Raw genomic sequence first — 20,532 nt, 5'->3', positions numbered from 1 at the left:
CAGATATTCTATAGGAGATCACACAGAGCTTGGGTATCATTCTATAGTATGAGATCCGGTATCATTTTATAGGAGGAGATCACACTGTGAGATCAGGTACCATTATAGAAGAGATCACATGGTAATTTATCTATGAAAATATAGTACTGTATCTAAAAGATCAGAACACTGAAGTTTGATATCACTCTCCAGGAGATCAGACATCGGGTATAATTCAATAGGAGATCACACTGGAGGCCAGATGTCATTCTATATGAGGTCAAACATTCTATAGAAGATCACGCCAAGTTCACATGCCATTCCACATAGGAGATCACAGGGCGAGAACAGATATGTTGAAGATCAGTGTATATACAGAAAATAGTATTTTATCTATAATAGGAGATGACATTCTATAGGAGATCACATTGACATCAGGTATACTTCTATAGGAGATCACACTCAGATCGCACTGCGAGAACAGATATGTAAGAGATCGCAGTGCGTCTACAGAAAATAGTATTGGATCTATAATAGGAGATCGCGGTGTGAGGTCAGATGTCATTCTATAGGAGATCACATTGAGGTCAAGTATCATTCTAAATACATTACACTGTATCTATAAGAGATAATGCATAATAGGAGATCACACTGAGGTCAGATGTCACTCCATAGCAGATCACACCGTTTCTATAGGAGTGCACACTGAGGTCAGATATTCTATAAAGAAGATTGCAGTGTATCTATAGGAGATAACAGGGTCAGTAAAGATCATTCCACAGGCCATGACACTGTACCTATAGATCACATTGTATCTGTATATAGGTGATGACAGTGAGGGGGGGGGGGGTCAGCTGTCATTCTATATAGGAGACGACAGCGAGGGGGGGGGGGGGTCAGCTGTCATTCTATATAGGAGACGGGGGGGGGGGGGTCAGCTGTCATTCTATATAGGAGACGAGAGGGGGGGGGGGTCAGCTGTCATTTTATATAGGAGACGACAGCGGGGGGGGGGGTCAGCTGGCATTCTACATAGGAGACGACAGCGAGGAGGGGGGGGGTCAGCTGTCATTCTACATAGGAGACGACAGCGAGGAGGGGGGGGGGGGGGGTCAGCTGTCATTCTACATAGGAGACGACAGCGAGGAGGAGGGGGGGGGGGGTCAGCTGTCATTCTACATAGGGGACGACAGCGAGGAGGGGGGGGGGGTCAGCTGTCATTCTACATAGGAGACGACAGCGAGGAGGGGGGGGGGGGGGGGGGTCAGCTGTCATTCTACATAGGAGACGACAGCGAGGGGGGGGGGGTCAGCTGTCATTCTATATAGGAGACGACAACGAGGAGGGGGGGGGTCAGCTGTCATTCTATATAGGAGATGACAGCGAGGAGGGGGGGGGGTCAGCTGTCATTCTACATAGGAGATGACAGCGAGGGGGGGGGGGGGGGTCAGCTGTCATTCTATATAGGAGATGACAGCGAGGAGGGGGGGGGGTCAGCTGTCATTCTACATAGGAGATGACAGCGAGGAGGGGGGGGGGTCAGCTGTCATTCTACATAGGAGATGACAGCGAGGAGGGGGGGGGGGGGTCAGCTGTCATTCTACATAGGAGATGTCAGCTGTCAGTGAGGAAAGAGACATTGGATACAATGTATTAGGAGAGGATATAGTAGAGATTGGATACAATGTAACAGTATTAGAGAATATAATATAGAAGATTGGATACAATGTATGCGTATTGGATGATATAATTGATGTTTATTTTAACTTGTAGCACTTTGAGATCTTTTTGATGTAAAGTGCAATATAAAATCTATTATTATTATTATTATTATGAGAGGATATGATAGAGATGGGATACAATGCATCAGTAATGGATGATATAAGAGATCGATAGAATTTATCAGTAGGATATAATAGTGAAGTTTGGATACAATGTATCAGGAGGATATAATAGAGGAGATGGGATACAATGTATCAGTATTGGATGATATAATAGAGATGTGGATACAATGTATCAATCAGTATTAGAGGATATAATAGAGAAGATCGGATACAATGTATCGGTGGGGGAGATCGGACAAAATGTATGAATATTAGGAGAGGATATAATAGATCGGATATCACAGTGGAGGAGATCGGATACAATGTATGAGTATTAGAGGATATAATAGAGATGCGGACACAATGTATCACTATCGGAGGATATAATAGACCGGACACAAGGTAGGAGATGAGGAGTCGGGTCCCCGGACACACCGGTCGGTCCCCCCCGTTCCTCCGGTACTCACATCATCGAAGAGGGTCCCCACGTTGGCGGTGACGAGCAGGATGGCGGTGCCGGGGGTGGCCATGCTTCTCCCCCGGTGGACGGTGATGGGTGGCCGGCTCCGGGGTGGAGGACGATGATGTCTCCGCCGCTCTCCGGGCACACTCCGGCACGGTTTGGCGCTCAGGTTCGGCGGATCTCCACACGGCTCCTCATCCCCCTCAGCACGCTCGCCCAGTGCCCGGTACACACGGAGCCATGCCGGGCCAGCCCTGGGAAAGTTCCCGCTGCCTGCTGGAGGAGCCCCGAGCTCGGCAAGTTTGTGTCTCCGGTAGGAGGAGGAGCGGGGAAGGGCTGGTGGGGGGTGGCGGCGGCCTCCTCGGGCTGTGTCGGGGATGAGGGAAGGACGGCTCCGGTACGGCTCGGATCCCGGGACTGGCGGAGCTCGCTGTACACCGCACACCGCTCCTCTATACAGCCGCGGGGACTGACCCGGGGACAGGGACAGGGAGGGGGCGGAGACACCTCACATACGTCACCACACACACATATACACAGCTCCGCCCTCTTAAAGGGGAACACACTCAGGAGAAAACAATGGGGGGGGGGGGGGGGGGGATAAAGTGTGATAGAAGAAAAAACCGTGCAGTATCAGAACTCAGCATAACTGGAACCTTCAGTATTCATGCATTGTTTCTGCAATTATATGTACATGTATTATTTGCATTTAAATATTTATTTATTTGTAAAAAGGTGGAGTTACCCTTTAAGATTTGAAAATGAAAGCTGGAAGCCGATTGGATGGCTCTTAAAGCTGCTCAAGATTGTCTGCCCCAACCAACCTTAGTAAATTCCCTTCATAGTGTTTATTATCATCCCATTCATACAAATCCTGCAATTCTGTTTGCCTGGTGACATTGTGAGCCCGGCTCTACCTTCCCTGGAAATTGGCTGTGACCCTAAAGATTTACTTATTATTCCATGTGTGTGTTCACATGTGTGTATTTTATATGTGATACATGGCTTGATCCTGCCAGTCACCTTTCTTTCTTATTCCAAACTGACCACACAAAGTACAGAAGCTGATCTGTGTTAGGTGGTCCGTTTTAATCCTTTGGCTGGCCATTCAGAGGTACAGGACACTGTGCACACTACAGCATGCCTGAATTGGGTAAGTTGTTCAGCCACCACACTCTCCTGACCAATCACAGCCTGCCATTTTAACACACCCCTCCCAATCACAGCCTGTCTCCTCAACTCACCCATCCGAATCACAGCCTGCTTTTCGAACATGCCCCATCCCAATCACAGCCTGCCTCCTGAACACGCCCTTCCCATTCACAGTCTGCCTCTTGAACACGCCCCCTCCCAATCACAGTCTGCCTATTGAAAACGCCCCTTCCCAATCACAGTCTGCCTCTTGAACACACCCATCCCAATCACAGCCTGCCTCCTGAACACGCCCCTTCCATTCACAGCCTGCCCCTTGAACAGCCACCTCCCAATCACAGCCTGCCTCTTGAAAATGCCCCCTTCCAATCACAGTCTGCCTATTAAACACACCCCCTTCCAATCACAGTCTGCCTCTTGAACACACCCCCTCCCAATCACAACCTGCCTCTTCAACAAGCCCCCTCCCAATAACAGCCTGCCTCTTGAACAAGCCCCCTCCCAATAACAGCCGGCCTCTTGAACACACCCCCTCCCAATAACAGTCTGCCTCTTGAACATGCCCCCTCCCAATAACAGCCTGCCTCTTGAACACGCCCCCTTCTAATAACAGCCTGCCTCTTGAACACACCCCCTCCCAATCACAACCTGCCTCTTTAACAAGCCCCCTCCCAATAACAGCCTGCCTCTTGAACAAGCCCCCCTCCCAATAACAGCCTGCCTCTTGAACACGCCCCCTCCCAATAACAGCCTGCCTCTTGAACACGCCCCCTCCCAATAACAGCCTGCCTCTTGAACACATCCCGTTATAATAACAGCCTGCCTATTGAACACACCCCCTCCCAATAACAGCCTGCCTCTTGAACACGCCCCTTCCCAATAACAGCCTGCCTCTTGAAAAACATCCCTTCCCAATAACAGCCTGCCTCTTGAACACGCCCCTTCCCAATAACAGCCTGCCTCTTGAACACGCCCCCTTCTAATAACAGCCTGCCTATTGAACACACCCCCTCCCAATAACAGCCTGCCTCTTGAACACGCCCCCTTCCAATCACAGCCTGCCTCTTGATCTCACCCTCTGCTCATCATGCAGAACACACTATGGAAATAAGGTACAATTTATCTGAACAGTGTCCTGTAACCCCCCCCCCCCCCCCCCAGTCACATGACAGAACTTTTTAATCCTGTAAATTAAAAAAGGGAAGGAAGATCATTTCTGAAAGAAGAAAAAGCAGGTATGACACCTGCATAGTTATAACTGTATTATAAAGTGTCTATAACATTGAATGTTCACAACTCCTTCAAATTGGCTACATGCATCCCAGGTGCTACAAAACAAACCATGAACAAAGCCTTATAGTTTGTGCTCTTTAAAGGGAAGTAAAGTCTGCTGACATCCACTCCCCTTCCACACGACATCCACAAGCTCCTCCCCCTATGCTGACCTTCACCCCGGCTGTGTGAGGATACTTTGGCCATCTTGATTAGCTGGGGCTGGCTCATGTACAAGCAAAAACGTATTATAATTGATGGGCCGTACACCCCTTGGTTCGGTTTGCACCAGAACTCTCGAACATCACAAAAGTTTGGACGTGAACCCTATTAAAGTCTATGGGACCCAAGATTGAAAAATAAAAATTCCCCATTTTGAAGGCTTATATGCAAGTTATTGTTCATACAAAGGGTATGGGGGGCCCGGGTACTGCACTGGGGGACATGCATCAATGCAAACATTAAGAAAAAAAAAAAAGATTGTAATAATGCTTAAAGTGAAGCAATAACAATGAAAAATTCTATTAAATATAGTGCCTGGGGGGTCCACTTAGTCTGCCTGTAAAGTGGCGCATCAGTACCATGTAAAGAACCTGCTGCAGCAAAACTGACAGTAGCAGCCCGTCCATACGGGTTGCATCGGTGCCGCCGCCCTAATCCATGCATCTGGTCCCTTATCTACATGCAGGGTGCTCGACGCATGGAGTCCAATGGGTCTTTTTTTTCTATTTTTTTCTGTTCTTCTTTTAGAAGCACATGATTAGAGTCCGAGGCTCTAATAGGCTTAAAAAAAAGGGTGGGCTTGGAGTGCAGAGCCACAACCAGTTGCATGACAATAGCATATCTCCCAACTGTCCCTGATTTCTGATTTCTCTTCATTTGTCCCTCATTTTGGTCTGATCTATATCGTTGTGTATAAAATGTACTTTTTATCTATCAAAAAGTGTTTCTCAGTGCTAAACCTTTCATCTGATTTCTAAATTGCTGCATTTGTAAATAACAAATGCCAATATAAAAGAATAGTAGTGGTAAAAAAAAAACACTTGTGGATTTAACCAATCTTGTTTTTTTGTACAATTCTCCTTTAAGGGGGTGTGGCAAGGGGGGTGTCCTATACCTGAATACTTTTCCTGATAGGTGTCCCTCATTCCCATCTCAAAAAAGTTGGGAGGTATGCAATAGTGAATTAATATTCATGATTGTATTCCTGGTTCTTCTCCCAGCTAATCAGGAAGTGGGTCCTGAGACCCTTCACCCGATTGGCAGAGAGGAGAAGTGATCCTATTGGCCCCCGAGGAGGAGGAGGGAAGAGAAGCAGTTGAAGCCATCCTGAAGCACCAGGGGAAGCCGCCGCCTGAGCCCGTCCGTGACTTCGATGGGGCAAGTGGTGACCAACCAATTAACAGACCAGGGCGTGGGTTTGCCAACCCCCATAAAATTATACCACCAGCTGCCACTAAAAAAGAAAAGAAATAAAAATGACATTTCAATTGATTTTCCCTGCAAGCTTTCTTTATTTGGACATGCTCGAATTCAGAAGCTGGGCATGTGGGTGGCAGGGAGTGTATTTTCTTTTTTATTCAATACAGCAGTTGGGGCAGAGAAATGTGCTGACTATATTCTACAGCTGGTGGTGTGCTGCTGGCAGACGTGTTGCAAGGACCTGTGACACCCTTTGCTATACCGTCATCCCTGTCAGTGCAGGCTGCTAAAAGGTTGTGAGATATAGCGAGGGTAGACATGAAAGGTGAGGTGTGAGGAGGAGAAGAATTGTGTCCCCTGTGTGTGGCTTTCAGGAGCTCTTGCCAACGGCTGAGTTGTGGGAGGTTAAATGCCTTGTCAAGCATGTGGTACCCAAATGGCTGGTGTTTTTGCAACGCTTGTTCTGTCTGTGGCAGAGGTTTCAAATTGCAACAGTGCAATCGGCTGCACATGTGCTAAAAAGGCCTAAATACCTGAGCTGTGGGAGATGGGCTGGGAGATAACAGCTCCACAATGTGATGGAGTAGGGTGGCTGCTCTCTACTCTTCCATAATGACTGCCTCTGGTGGACATCCTGCTTCATTGAGGTTGTGCCCCCCACACTTTTCTCCTCTGCTCTATCCACCACCCATCACATCAGTTACCTCCTCATCATCATACCTGGGGGGGACATGACGGCCAATTTGTTGTTTATCAGTGTTCTGTAGACTCATGTTACTCCCTCCCTCTACCTCAGAACCAACATCAGAATCAAGTAATGTCTGCGCACTCTTAAAGCGGTTGTATAGTCCAATTTTTAACTTTAACCTACAGGTAAACCTTATTATAGGTAAAAAAAAAAAATATCTCCTGTATGGTTTAGGAGATATTCCCCTCGCAATGAGCCGCTGACTTCAATGGCGCATGCGCACAGGGGATTCTCAGCTGAAAGTTCGACAGACGCCAGACCTTGCCAGAAGAAAACTCACACGCGCATGCCACTCACGGTGCCGGAGCCGCAATACCTGGAAGACACGTCGAGGGAACATGTCAGCTCCCTCGGCGTGGACCAAGTGAATTGCCGGCGCCTCGTTCTAAGGTAAGTATTTTATAATGAGCTAGTATGTGGTTCATACTAGCTCATTATGCCTTTTCCCTTGCAGGTGTAAAAAAAGAAAAAGAAAAAAGGTCAGCGGGTTTACTCCCGCTTTAAGAAGCAAGTGGCTGACGCTGTGTTCAAATAATTCAGCTGATTCCTCCATGCATGATGCTGGGGCTATGGCAGGAGTAGCTGCGGACAAGGAGGCAGAATAAGCTGCTCTGGCAGCTGTGGTGGACTGCACACTAGTCTCTGCTTGGGTCATAGAGGATGAGGAGGATGAGGATAGTTTGGTAAGCCAGTCCACCACCTCTACATGCTGTGGTTGGAAAGCACAGCCAACATCATAGCTCACAACTGTCCCTGATTTCGAGGGACTGTCCTTGATTTGGAACAAAGTCCCTCTGTCCCTCATTCCTCCTCATTTGTCCCTCAATTTGGTCTTATCTATATAATTGTTTATAAAATGCACTTTTTATCTCTCAAATAGTGTTTACCAATGATAAGTCTTTCATCCAATTGCTAAATTGCAGTATTTGTAAATGTCAAAAGCCAGTATAAAGGAATAGTAGTGGTAAAAAAACAAACAAAAAAAAAAACACTTCTGGGTTTAACTTATATATATATATATTTTAGAATTCTCCTTTAAGGGGGCGTGGCATGGGGTGTGTCCTACCCCTGCATACTTTTGCTAATAGGGTTTCCTCGTTCCTATCTCAAAAAGTTGTGAGGTATGGGCAACATCACTGAACAGAAATGTACACTTTGCCTGTGGACACAGACGCTCATAGTGACATGGGAACATCTGCCCCTCCTTATTGGCCTCCCAGTCATGATGGGGGGGGGTGGTTATTACCCAGATTTAATGGGGGGCGGGACACACCAGTGTCACAGTCAATAAAACTGCAGCTGACAATTTAAAAAAGGGGGGCATGCAGGGTACAAAATAAAAGACAACCCCCCTCAAAAAAAAACTTGCAGCAACCAAAAAATAAATGAAAAGGTATACAGCACTAAATGTTATGTAATACAGTGTTAAACACTGCACTACACTAACACACTACACTGACACTACACTATACCAACACACTATACTCACACTATGCTAACACTATACTCACACTATACAGTACTAACACTCTACACTGAGGCCGCGTACACACGCGGGGACTGTTCGCCCAACTTTGTCCGCTGAACAGTGTTTGGGCAAACAGTCCGCTCGTGTGTGGGCTTTCAGCGGACAGTTTCAGCGAACAGTCCGCTGAACAAGGTTTTTCGGAAATTCCGAAAAACTGTCCGCTGAAACCTTGTTTCAGCGAACAGTCCCCTCGTGTGTAGGCTTGTTCGTCAAACTAAGTTCCGCGCATGCTCAGAAAGGATTTACACGCCAAAAGTTATAATGCAGTGTATAGGACGTCGTATTTTTCGTCCCGTCGTACGTGCCGTTCACGTCATCGCGCACGGTTTCAGCAAACTGTTCGTCCGTCGTGTGTGGCCATGTCCGTCCATGCTAATTTTGAGCGGACTGTTTGCCGAAACTGTTTGACGGACAAAGTTGGGCGAACAGTCCCCGCGTGTGTACGCGGCCTCAGAGTCACAATAAGTGAACAGTGGAGGAGTGTGGAGGGTATTATGGGGCAGTATGCACAGGAGAGGAGCGTGGAGGGTATCATAGCGGGCAGTGGGCAGTATGTACAGGAGAGGAGTGTGGCGGGTATCAGGGCCATCTTTAATATAGATTGGACCCTGGGCAAAAATGTTCTTGGGCCCCCCCCCATGCAATTTCCCTCTCCACCTACTCTGAGACATACAATAAATAGCAGCTTGACTTAAAATCAGTTTTCCGTATCAGGTCAGGCAGCAATTACGATTGGTTGCCAGCAGTTACAGCATATCATTAATGCTTGCTGACTAGCTGCTAGAGGTAACAGCACACATTATGGCTCACTGATTAGTTGCTAGAGGTTACAGCACATCACCTCCTCACAGCAGGGGAGCATGATACACATAGGAATGCCGCCTTTATTTACATATCAATGCCACCAGCCGCAGCTATTTACTCAGTATTGTCACCGCTATTAACATACGAATGCCGGTTATTTACATGTAAACACAGGGTCTGCAGGTGAGTCATATGCACACAACAATAGGGCAGAGCTGGGCAGCATTAGTACCAGCACTTCACACTGAGATATCGGGACACAGCACAGGAATAAAACTTCAAGGGACAAGGGAATTTAAACCTGGATAGTTGGCAAGTATGAGGCAGCTGTTTTGGGCCCCACAACAATGACCGGGCCCAGGGCAGCTGCCCCTTTTGCCCTGCCTTAAAGACGGCCCTGGCGGGTATGACAGTGGGAATTATGTACAGGAGAGAAGTGTGGAGGGTATGACAGTGTGCAGTATGTACAGGAGAGGAGAGTGGAGGTTATCATAGTGGACAGTATGTACAGGAGAGAAGTGTGGAGGGTATCGCAGTGGGCAGTATGTACAGGAGAGAAGTGTGGAGGGTATCGCAGTGGGCAGTATGTACAGGAGAGGAGTGTGGAGGGTACAACAGTGGGCAGTATTTACAGGAGAGGAGTGTGGAGGGTATCACAGTGGACAGTATGTACAGAAGAGGAGTGTGGAGGGTATGACAGTGGGCAGTATGTACAGAAGAGGAGTATGGAGGGTATGACAGTGGGCAGTATGTACAGGAGAGGAGTGTGGAGGGTATGACATTGGGCAGTATGTACAGGAGAGAAGTGTGGAGGGTATGACAGTGGGCAGTATGTACAGGAGAGGAGTGTGGAGGGTATGACAGTGGGCAGTATGTACAGGAGAGGAGTGTGGAGGGTATGACAGTGGGCAGTATGTACAGGAGAGGGGTGTGGAGGGTATGACAGTGGGCAGTATGTACAGGAGAGAAGTGTGGAGGGTATGACAGTGGGCAGTATGTACAGGAGAGGTGTGTGGAGGGTATGACAGTGGGCAGTATGTACAGGAGAGAAGTGTGGAGGGTATGACAGTGGGCAGTATGTGCAGGAGAGGAGAGTGGAGGGTATGACAGTGGGCAGTATGTACAGGAGAGAAGTGTGGAGAGTATGACAGTGGGCAGTATGTAAAGGAGAGGAGTGTGGAGGGTATGACAGTGGGCACTGTGTTTAGGTGAGGAGGGTGAATGAATCTGGGAAGGAAAAATGTAAATGTTTGTGGAAGGATGTTTAGGGACTGCGTAGTGGTTAAGCGGGCCATACATGGATTGAAATTAAGCCAATTAAGCAGAGACCAGCCATAGTCGATCTATGTATGGGCTAGCTGGTTGTACGCAAGTCAATCTATTAATCGAATTGAGTACAACCAGCCTGTCAGGTTTTTCACAAAACAATCAGGGCTGCCAGCTATAGTTAGCAACACTGATCATTGTATTCTGTGAGTTGGGAAGGCTCTCCACTGGCAGAACACAATAACACTGAGGGAGTGATTCCCCCATCCACAGGTAAGGAGGTGAGAGGGTGTGTGGGGACAGGTTGGGGAGGGAGGTCTGTCAGCAGGGGGGTGTGAGGTGGTCGCGGAGGGATATCAATCAGCGGGTGTGGGGGGGGGGGGGGGTAACTGGGAGTGATATCTTTTGGAGTAGAGTCTGTCATCTGCAGGTTGGAAAATGGTCACCTGTGATATAAGTTGAAGGGAGGTGGCTAACACAGAAAGTGGGGAGTGACCTGGTTGGTGGGGAATGATGTGTTTCACGTTTCTTTCACATTCGCGGTAATGCTTACTGCCCTCTTTAAAGTGACCTGTGGTGTATTGCTTTTCAATGAGTGATATAGCATAAGCCGACACGCGTTCATGAGGTGCTACTGCCGCCTTCTTGTTTTTTTTTTACATTGCTCAATGGTAGTTTTATATTGTTGGACTATGCTGCTACTGCGAGCGAGTTTGGCTTGCAGTTGCAGAGTGTCCCCATGGAAATCAATACGCGAGTTTGACAGGCGGTGCTGCCTATCAAACACTGTGGGAGCCAAGCTGTCCATTGAGCTCAGTGCCTCTGAGAAGAAGTGAGGAGAGGCTCTGTGAGCTCATCCTCTCAGTCTGCTGCAAACAGAGTGTTCCAGCTTGTATTTAAACTGACCGCTCTGTATGTAGCTTCTGACAGGCTGCACAAGGAGCCCCTTATCTCCGGAACCATAGATGATAGGAGCCCCAGTGGTTGAGTAGGTCTTCAGCTACCTATCCCCTATCCTATCTCTATGTGACCCCTGGTCGCCGAGCCACAACCTTCGAAGTCAATTGTTCTTTGTTTTTGGTTTTGTGATTTTTTTTTTAAATGGGCCTATCTTAACCACTTCAATAGAGGGCATTTTCACCCCATTCCTGCCCAAGCCAATTTTCAGTTTTCAGTGCTGTCACATTTTGAATGACAATTGCACAGTCATGCGGCGCTGTACCAAAATGCAATTTTTATAATTTTTTTCCCTCACAAATAGAGATTTCTTTTGATTGTATTTGATCACCTCTGTTTTTTTATTTTTTTTGCTCTATAAACAAAAGAAGATCGATAAGTTTGAAAAAAAAAACACAATATGTTTTACTTTTTGCTATAATAAATATCACAAATTAAAAAAATATATAAAAATTTCCCCCAGTTTAGGCTGATATATATTCTTCTACATATTTTAGCTAAGAATAATCGCAGTAAGCGTATATTTATTGGTTTGTGCAAAAGTTATAGCGTCTACAAAATAGGGGATAGTTTTATAGAATTTTTATTATTATTTTTTTCAACTAGTAATGGCAGCGATCTGTGATTTTTATCATGACTGGGATATTGCGGAGGACACATCGGACACTTTTGACACCATTTTGGGACCATTGGCATTTATACAGCGATCCATGTTATAAAATGCATTGATTACTGTATAAATGTCACTGGCAGGGAAGGGGTTAAAACTAGAGGGTGATCAAAGGGTTAACTGTGTGTCCTAGGGTGTGATTCTAACTGTAGGGGGAGGGGACTAGGGGAGGAGAGCGATCAGCGTTCCCCTTTACCGGGATCACATAACCAGTCTCCTCTCCTCTGACAGGACGTGGATCTGTGTGCTTACACACACAGATCCACGGTCCTACTCAGTTAATGGGCAATCACGGGTGCCTGGCAGACATTGCGTCCACCAGGCACACACATCGGGTCCCGAGTGACGCGCCGGGGGCACGCGCGTGCTCCCCAGAGGGCTGGGAAGCCCAGGACGTCATATGACGCCTGCCCAGGATGGGAGATCCCATCTGCGGACGTCATATAACAATGGGCGGTATTGAAGTGGTTAAGGTAAGGGGCCTGGAGCCGCAGCTCCAATAGCCCCTATGTTAATCCGGCCCTGGCTAGAACGAGCATCGTTTTACCGCTAACGCACAGGCGACCCCATTGTGAAAGGGGTCTTAAACACACATTTACAGCGCGACAAAAGTAATTGAATATTTCCCTTTAAATCCTATGCAAGTGTTCACATTGCTGCGCTGTATTTGACATGAGTCCTATGTGTTGCAGCTTTGGTGCGCTTGTCAAAAGCGGACCAAAAACGCACCTTGCATTGATTTTAAACGAAATGCATCAAAAACGGATTCAATTTGATGCATTTTGTTTGAGTCACATGTCCAAGTTTCACAGGTGCATGCTGGGAGGCAGGAATCCAAAAAACGCACCAAAAACAAATTGAAAATACATAAAAAAACGCAATATGCATAATGCATATCACATTTTTAAGTGCACCAGTGTGAAAGGGCCCTAATAAATATTCAGTTACATGTCTGACTGAGTTTTGATATATCTGATAGTGTAAGTTTTGATACATCTAATAGTGTGAGTTTTGATACAAAAGTAAACTTGATACAATATAATATTGTATAATATAATATAAACAGCATGCATGTGTACTGAGATATGACCATGTAGCACTTGTACTGAGAATCCAGCAGATAGCAATGGAACCTCAGCTTTCTAAGCTCATATACAGAACTGTTTTAATAAAAGCCACTTGTCAGTAATGGACCCCGACAGCTGATTTTATAAAGTAGCCCATGTACTGTATCTGCCTCCGGGTGTTTAGGAAGACACATGCCTTTTTATTTTTAACAAGACCATAGCATCTCCTCTTTCATGCTAATAAAAAAAAAAGTATTACAGAGGAACTCAAGAATCCAGGAATAGGTTTGTCATTTTACAATAAATGTCAAATAAAATGACTTAAAGTCATAGTAGCTTTTGTAGAAAAAGATGTATATTAAAGTGTTACTAAACCCAGGACCCTGCATTCAGTATATCTGGTCTCCCCGCAGTACACAGAACATGGAAATGCAATCATTTTAGTCATTATAAACTGCTAAATAACCCATCAGCATTAAATAGCAGTCTTGTGACTTCTATCAGTGTCTGGCTAAATCTTGTAGGAGGAGTTTTCATTCTACTTTGACTGTCCTATGAGGCTGCAGGACCCCTGACCCTCTGTGTGGACAGTGCTGATTGGCTCCCAGGCTCTGTACTAAGAGGATATGGATTGGGGACAGTGGAAGAGGGGGGAGATCGGAGAAGACAGGATCAAGCATCCTTTTTGCACAATGAACAGGATTAAAGTGATACTGAAAGTGGTTGTAAACCCTTACAACACACTTTCACCTACAGGTAAGCCTAGATTAAGGCTTACCAGTAGGTTCTGTAAATATCTCTATATGGTTTAGGAGATATTTACAATTCCCCGTACAAGGATTTCTTCTGTGCATGCGCTGATGTATGAGCGCATGCGCACTTTAGAAGGGTTACGGTGTGCCGTTTTCATTAAACGACATGCCGTGACTGGTGGCTCCCGCGCGCACGCCCAGTCACATAGCCGGAGTCCGTGACCCCGGAAGGAAGATGGACGCTTCCAGCCGGCGAAGAAATCGGGGACATCGCTGGCTCCTGTGTCAGGTAAGTGACACATAATGGGTTACTATGCGATGCATAGTAGCCCATTATGATTTGCCTTTGCAGGGAATCAAAGAGGAAGTAACACCCATCAGGGTTTACTTCCTCTTTAAGTCTTTGTTTAACCACTTTAGGACCACCGCACGCCGATGTACGTCCCTACTTTGAGGACAGATATTGTTGTTATGGCAGCAGGTAGCTGCCATAACCCCAGTATCTCCGTGTTTGGTTGCCCGTCCGGTACAAGATAAAAGAGGTCTCTGCGGTGCATTCACCATGAGATCACTTTTATCGGCAGCGGGAGAGAGCCACCCCCTCCCGCCGCGATCTGCCGCTTACCGGAGCCGTCGGCAGCAACAGAGGCGATCGGATACTTCCTCTGGCTGTGCATGGAGACGAGTGAGGAGAAGATGGCCCCCAAGCATCTCCATGACACTGCAGGGCGGAAGCAACGTCAAAACTTCACTTAGCTCTTAAAGGGCCATTTTATTTTTTTCATTCTTTTAAATTACAATTTTTTTTATTTTTTTATTGCATTTTAGTGTAAACGTGAGATGTGAGGTCTTTTTGATCCCAGATCTCATATTTAAGAGGTCCTGTCATGCTTTTTTTCTATTACAAGGGATGTTCACATTCCTTGTAATAAGAATAAAAGTGACCCCTATTTATTTATTTTTTAAACAGTATAAAAATAAAAGGTAGAAGCGAACGCATAGGTGAGTAGCGCCCACATATGAAAACAGTGTTCAAACCACACATGTGAGGTATCGCCGCGATCGGTAGAGTGCGAGCAATAATTCTAGCCCAGACCTCCTCTGTAATGCAAAACATGCAACCTGTAGAATTTTTTAAAATGTCGTCTATGGAGATTTTTAAGGGTAAAAGTTTGTCGCCATTCCATGAGCGGGCGCACGTTTGAAGTGTGATATGTTGGGTATCAATTTACTCAGCATAATATTATTTTTCCCAATATAAAAAAAATGGGCTAATATTACTGTTGTCTTATTTTTTAATTCAAAAATTGTATTTTTTCCAAAAAAAGTGCACTTGTAAGACCGCTGCGCAAATAAGGTGTGACAGAAAGCATTGCAATGACCGTCATTTTATTCTCTAGGTCTAGGATGTTAGAAAAAAAAAATATATAATGTTTAGTGGTTCTAAGTCAATTTCTAGCAAAAAAAACCTGTTTTTAACTTGTAAACAACACATCTAAAAAAGAGGCCCGGTCTTAAAGTGGTTAACCACTTGCCGATTACCCACGAATCGCCATACCGGTACGTTGATTTGTGCACTAACTTCTGTGGGCGCACGCACACCGATTGACCAGTGTAGGAGCCAATAAGGATCCACGATCATTCCCCAAAGACATAATGGGCATCTGCCGAAATAAGGCAAATCTCTTTTCTGACAGGGGATTACACTGAGATCTTGTCTTTGCCCCCATTTCACACTGAGGCGGCTAGAAAAAGCCTCTAAATAATGCCTGAATCTGTCTCCCATTCATTTCAGTGTGACTTTTCACACTGGGCGTGGTGCGCTTGCGGGACATTAGGAAAAATCCTGCGAGCAGCATCATTGGGGCGGTTTAGGAGCTCTGTATACAGCGCTCCTAAAATGCCCCTGCCAATCGCTTCAGAAGCCCCGCAATACAGACGTTTGTAACTCCTTCTTTGGGGTTAAAAGCACCCCGCTAGTGGCCGAAAATCAGCCCAAAAGCGCTGCTTAAATAGCGCTAAAGCACCGCCAAAAGAGTGTAATTTTACCGCAAATGCGGCCATGGCTCAGTGCGAAAGGGGTCTTTCTGCTATGCAGGAAGACAGATCTGTGTGTTATCCCAGGAAGCCCATCCCCACAGTTAGTAAACACACCAAGGGAACACGTTTAACCTCTTGATCGCCCCTGATGTCAACCTCTTCCCAGCCAATAATGTCACTGGTCCCCAAAAAAGTGTTAGCTAGGTGTCTTATCTGTCTGTGCAATGTCGCAGTCCTGCTAAAAATGGAAGATCGCCGCCATTACTAGTAAAAAAAAAATATACAAAGTCCATAAAATCCATCCCATAGATTGTAGATATGATAACTTTTGCACAGACCAATCAATATACGCTTATTGGGATTTTTTTTTTTACCAAAAATATGTAGCAGAATACATATTGCCCTGAATTGATGAAGAAATTGGATCTTTTACATTTTTTTTAATGAATGTGTTTTATAACAGAAAATAAAAAATATTGTTTTTTTTTCTCAAAATTGACGGTCTTTTGTTGTTAATAGCGCAAAAAATAAAAACTGCAGAGGTGATCAAATACCCTCTCTATTTGTGTGAAAAAAGGGCATTCATTATATTTGGGTACAACGTTGCATGACAGCGCAATTGTCAGTTAAATTAACAGTGCTTTATTGCAAAAAAAAAGGCCTGGTCATTAAGGTGGTAAAACAGTGGTTTTGCACAGTGCAGCCCAGATCCTCCTCTTCTTCTAAAGCTTCTAAGAGGAGTTTTCATTCCCCTCTGCCTGTCCTATAAGGCGGCATGACACCTGACCAATGGCGGCCCATCCATGGTGGCGCCACCCCCCCCATCCATGCACCCGGCCCCCTGATCTACATGCAGGGTGCCGGACGCATGGATTCCAATCAGGGTTTTTTTTTTTTTAAGCACACGATTAGAGCCAGTAGCTTTAATAGGCTTCAAAAAAGGGAGGGCTTGGGGCACAGAGCACTGAGTCCCAAGCCCACCCAGCTGTGTGACAAAAGCCTCTGTGACCCGACTAGGGGAGTGGCATAGGGTGGATTGTTTGCTGCCCCCGCTCCCCAAAAAAAATCCACCAGCCGCTACTGTGCCACTGTCAGAAACAATGAAATTAGCTCAAGACAGAAGTACAGTTAAATCACACTTGTTTAATAATAAAAGTAAAAAGAACAAATGTAGTCAAAACATAGCCAGAGTTCAGTTATAACTTCAATGAATAACAAATGTGTATTCTCATTGTATTTTGTGTATGCAAATGTGTTTTGTTGTTTGTATAAAGTTTAAGAAAATTCATAAAAATATGTTGGAACAAAGTTCAGGAACGGATAGTCAGCCAAGCTAGAAGTCAGGGATCAATGTAGTGGAACAGCAAGCAATATCTGGAGCCAGAAGGGATGTCAGCAAAGCAACTCTTGAACAGGATAGCAGTAGATAGTTTCTGTGATGTTGACCAAGGCAAAGGCAGAGCTCCTCTGGACTGGACGGCTTAAGTAGGCAGGACTGACGAGCAGGATATCATCAACAGGTGAGTAACTGTAGAGAGAAAGGAGCTGGCAATTAGCCGATAGCTGAGCGGGCAGCTCTGAGAAGGAAGGGCTGAGCCCAGCCCTGACAGACCCTCTGTCTGGACATTGCTGATTCAAACTGTGCTGATCACATGTACCCTCCCAAAAAAAAACACTCTAGCAATACACACCAAACTGAGCATGTACAGGGTGCCCTCAATCCTCAGAGGATGGATTGGGGACTGTGGAAGAAGGGGGGGATCAGAGCAGACAGGTTCAAACGGCCTTTTTACACAATGCGGAGGATTAACCCCTTAGGTTCCACAGTGAGTACAACAAGCATGTTTTACTGTATATACAGACTGATTTTACTGTAGTGGGTTTAGTAACATTTTAAGGAACATACAGAATAACATAACAAATATAAAAGCACACTGCGGCAAAAATAAAATTAAATAACCCATAGAAATACTCCCCATCCAGTGCCATCCATCCTCTTCATTCATAATACATACTGTATCTCCAGAAGAGATTTATCTCAGTAACAGCTTTAAGAGCAAATAAAAATAATTATTTACAGTGTACTAATTCATTTATTACATACTGGAAAGTACAGCTAACAGGTTTGGGCAGCTAATCCGGTGACAGCTTCTAATGTCACCGCACATCCTAATTTGTACTGCCGGGGATAGCTGACCTACTGACATTTCTTGGAAGCGGAATTCTTCCATCAGCACCAGACTTTAGATCTGGCTCTGCTTCCTCTGAGGTATACTGAAGGTTGTCACCGACCCCACAAAATGCCCAGAGCACATACACACACATCATACACCTGAGATCTCTACACACAAAGCCACTCTTCACATGTTAGCATTGCCATGTGCTGCCCTGTGTTATGTCTCGCCTCGTCTGGTAAGGCAGCTCATTTATGTTCAATAGGCTGCCAACACATCAACACATCCCAAGGCAGCAAAATCATGCCTGGCCTTTTTTTTTAACACAAAACAGGGCATGTGTTGTGCTACTGTTATGCCGCGTACACACGATCGGACATTCTGACAATAAAATCCGTTGTTGGAAATTATGAACGTCAAGAACGCGGTGACGTACAACGCGTATGACGAGCCAAGAAGATTGAAGTTCAATAGCCAGGGATGCTCTTCTGCTTGATTCCGAGCATGCGTGGAACTTTGTGCTTCGGAATTGTGTACACACGATTGGAATTTCTGACAACGGATTTTGTTGTCGGAAAATTTGAAATCCAGATCTCAAATTTTGTGTGTCGGAAATTCCGATGGAAAATGTCTGATGGAGCCTACACACAGTCGGAATCTCCGACAAAGACATTTTACGTTGGAAAATCCGACCATCTTGGGGTGCCATTTAAAATGATGCAGCAATATGTGTGTGAGTTACAGGAACGGGCGGTGCGGTGAGGTCAGTGGCTGGTGAGGCACCGGCTAGTATCAGAGCCAGATACACACAGGTTACATACGCCGCGATTGTTAGAACGAGAGCAATAATTCTAACACTAGACCTCCTCTTTTAGACCCCTTTCACACCAGGGCGTTTTGCAGGCGCTATAGCGTTAGAAATAGCGCCTTAAATCCGCCCTAAAAAAGCTGCACCATTGTCTGTAGCGGTGCGCTGGCAGGACGTCAGCAAAAGTCCTGCCAGCAGCTTCTTTGGAGTGGTGAAGGAGCGGTGTGTTTACCGCTCCTCCACCGCTGCTCCCCATTGAAATCAATGGGGCAGCGCTGTAATACCGCTGTCAAAACGCCGCCATTGCGGCGTATTGCTGGCGGTTTTAACCCTTTCTCGACCGCTAACGGGGGTAAAAGCGCCCCGCTAGCGCCTAATATGCGCCGCAAATCCGATGGTTTTAGCGGCGTTTTACCTCCGACGCTATGGGCGACGTGGTGTGAAAGGGGTCTAACTCTAAACAGGTAACCTGTAAAAACTGTTAAAGCGTCGACTATGGAGATCTTTAAGTACTGAAGTTTGGCACCATTCCACGAGCGTGCGCATTTTTTAAGAGTGACATATTCGGTAGCTATTTACTTGGCGTAACATCATCTTTTATATTATACAAAAAGAATCGGGTTATCTTTATTTATTTTTTTATATATTCATGAAACAGTTCTTTCCAAAAAACACATTTGAAAAATTGCTGCGCAAATACCTTGTAACATAAAAAGCTGGAAGGACCAGCACTTTATTCCCTATATATATAATGTTTTGGGGTTCTGAATAATTGTCTAGCAAAAAAAAAGATTATTATTACATGTAGGAGAGAAGTGTCAGAATTGGCCTGGGTGGCCAGGGGTTAATTACCATAGGTGATATACAAATAGATATTAGATATTGTTTTCAAGGTAATTTACTAAATTTTGAAAAACTGTACTCAAGCAGATGGCTTAACGGACAAATTACTGAAGTTTGAGGTTATAACTTCCAACCAGTAATTTTACAGTAAATAGATAAATAATAAATTATCTTATAGCATATAGCATACCGTATATACTCGAGTATAGGCCGACCCGAATATAAGCCGAGGCCCCCAATTTACCCCCAAAAAAACTGGCAAACTTATTGACTCGTGTATAAGCCGAGGGTGAGACATGCCTGTCCATCCCTGTGTGTGTGTCCGTCCATCCCTGTGTGTCCGTCCATCCCTGTGTGTCCGTCCATCCCTGTGTGTCCGTCCATCCCTGTGTGTCCGTCCATCCATCCCTGTGTGTGTGTGTGTCCATCAATCCATCCATCCCTGTGTGTGTGTGTCTCCATCCATCCATCCATCCATCCCTGTGTGTGTGTGTCTCCATCCATCCATCCATCCATCCATCCCTGTGTGTGTGTGTCTCCATCCATCCATCCATCCCTGTGTGTGTGTGTATCCATCCATCCCTGTGTGTGTGTGTGTCTCCATCCATCCATCCATCCGTGTGTGTGTGTCTCCATCCGTGTGTGTGTGTGTGTGTGTGTGTGTGTGTGTGTGTGTCCAGCCTACCTGTGTCCCGAGCCTTTGTCCCGAGCCTCCGTCCCGTGTTGTGCCTTGCCTTCGTCCCGTCCCGTCCCGTCCCGTCCTG

General features: G+C 45.8%; 1 protein-coding gene across 1 annotated transcript in view; it reads right to left on the bottom strand.

The window, feature by feature from the left end:
- Positions 1-2,769, bottom strand: part of INPP5A (inositol polyphosphate-5-phosphatase A) — a 633,009-nt gene extending 630,240 nt beyond the window's left edge. The window contains exon 1 of the mRNA XM_077453801.1: positions 2,270-2,769. Within this exon, the coding sequence (XP_077309927.1) occupies positions 2,270-2,332 (63 nt within the window). The 5' untranslated portion in view covers positions 2,333-2,769. The remainder of the gene's footprint in view (positions 1-2,269) is intronic.
- Between the last annotated feature and the right edge of the window lie 17,763 nt (positions 2,770-20,532).

Source organism: Lithobates pipiens, unplaced genomic scaffold (genome assembly GCF_037356315.1).
Source record: "Lithobates pipiens isolate NorthernLeopardFrog02 unplaced genomic scaffold, aLitPip1_a1.2 Scaffold_25, whole genome shotgun sequence".
Taxonomy (NCBI): domain Eukaryota; kingdom Metazoa; phylum Chordata; class Amphibia; order Anura; family Ranidae; genus Lithobates; species Lithobates pipiens.
This window is presented reverse-complemented; position numbering and strand designations above follow the sequence as displayed.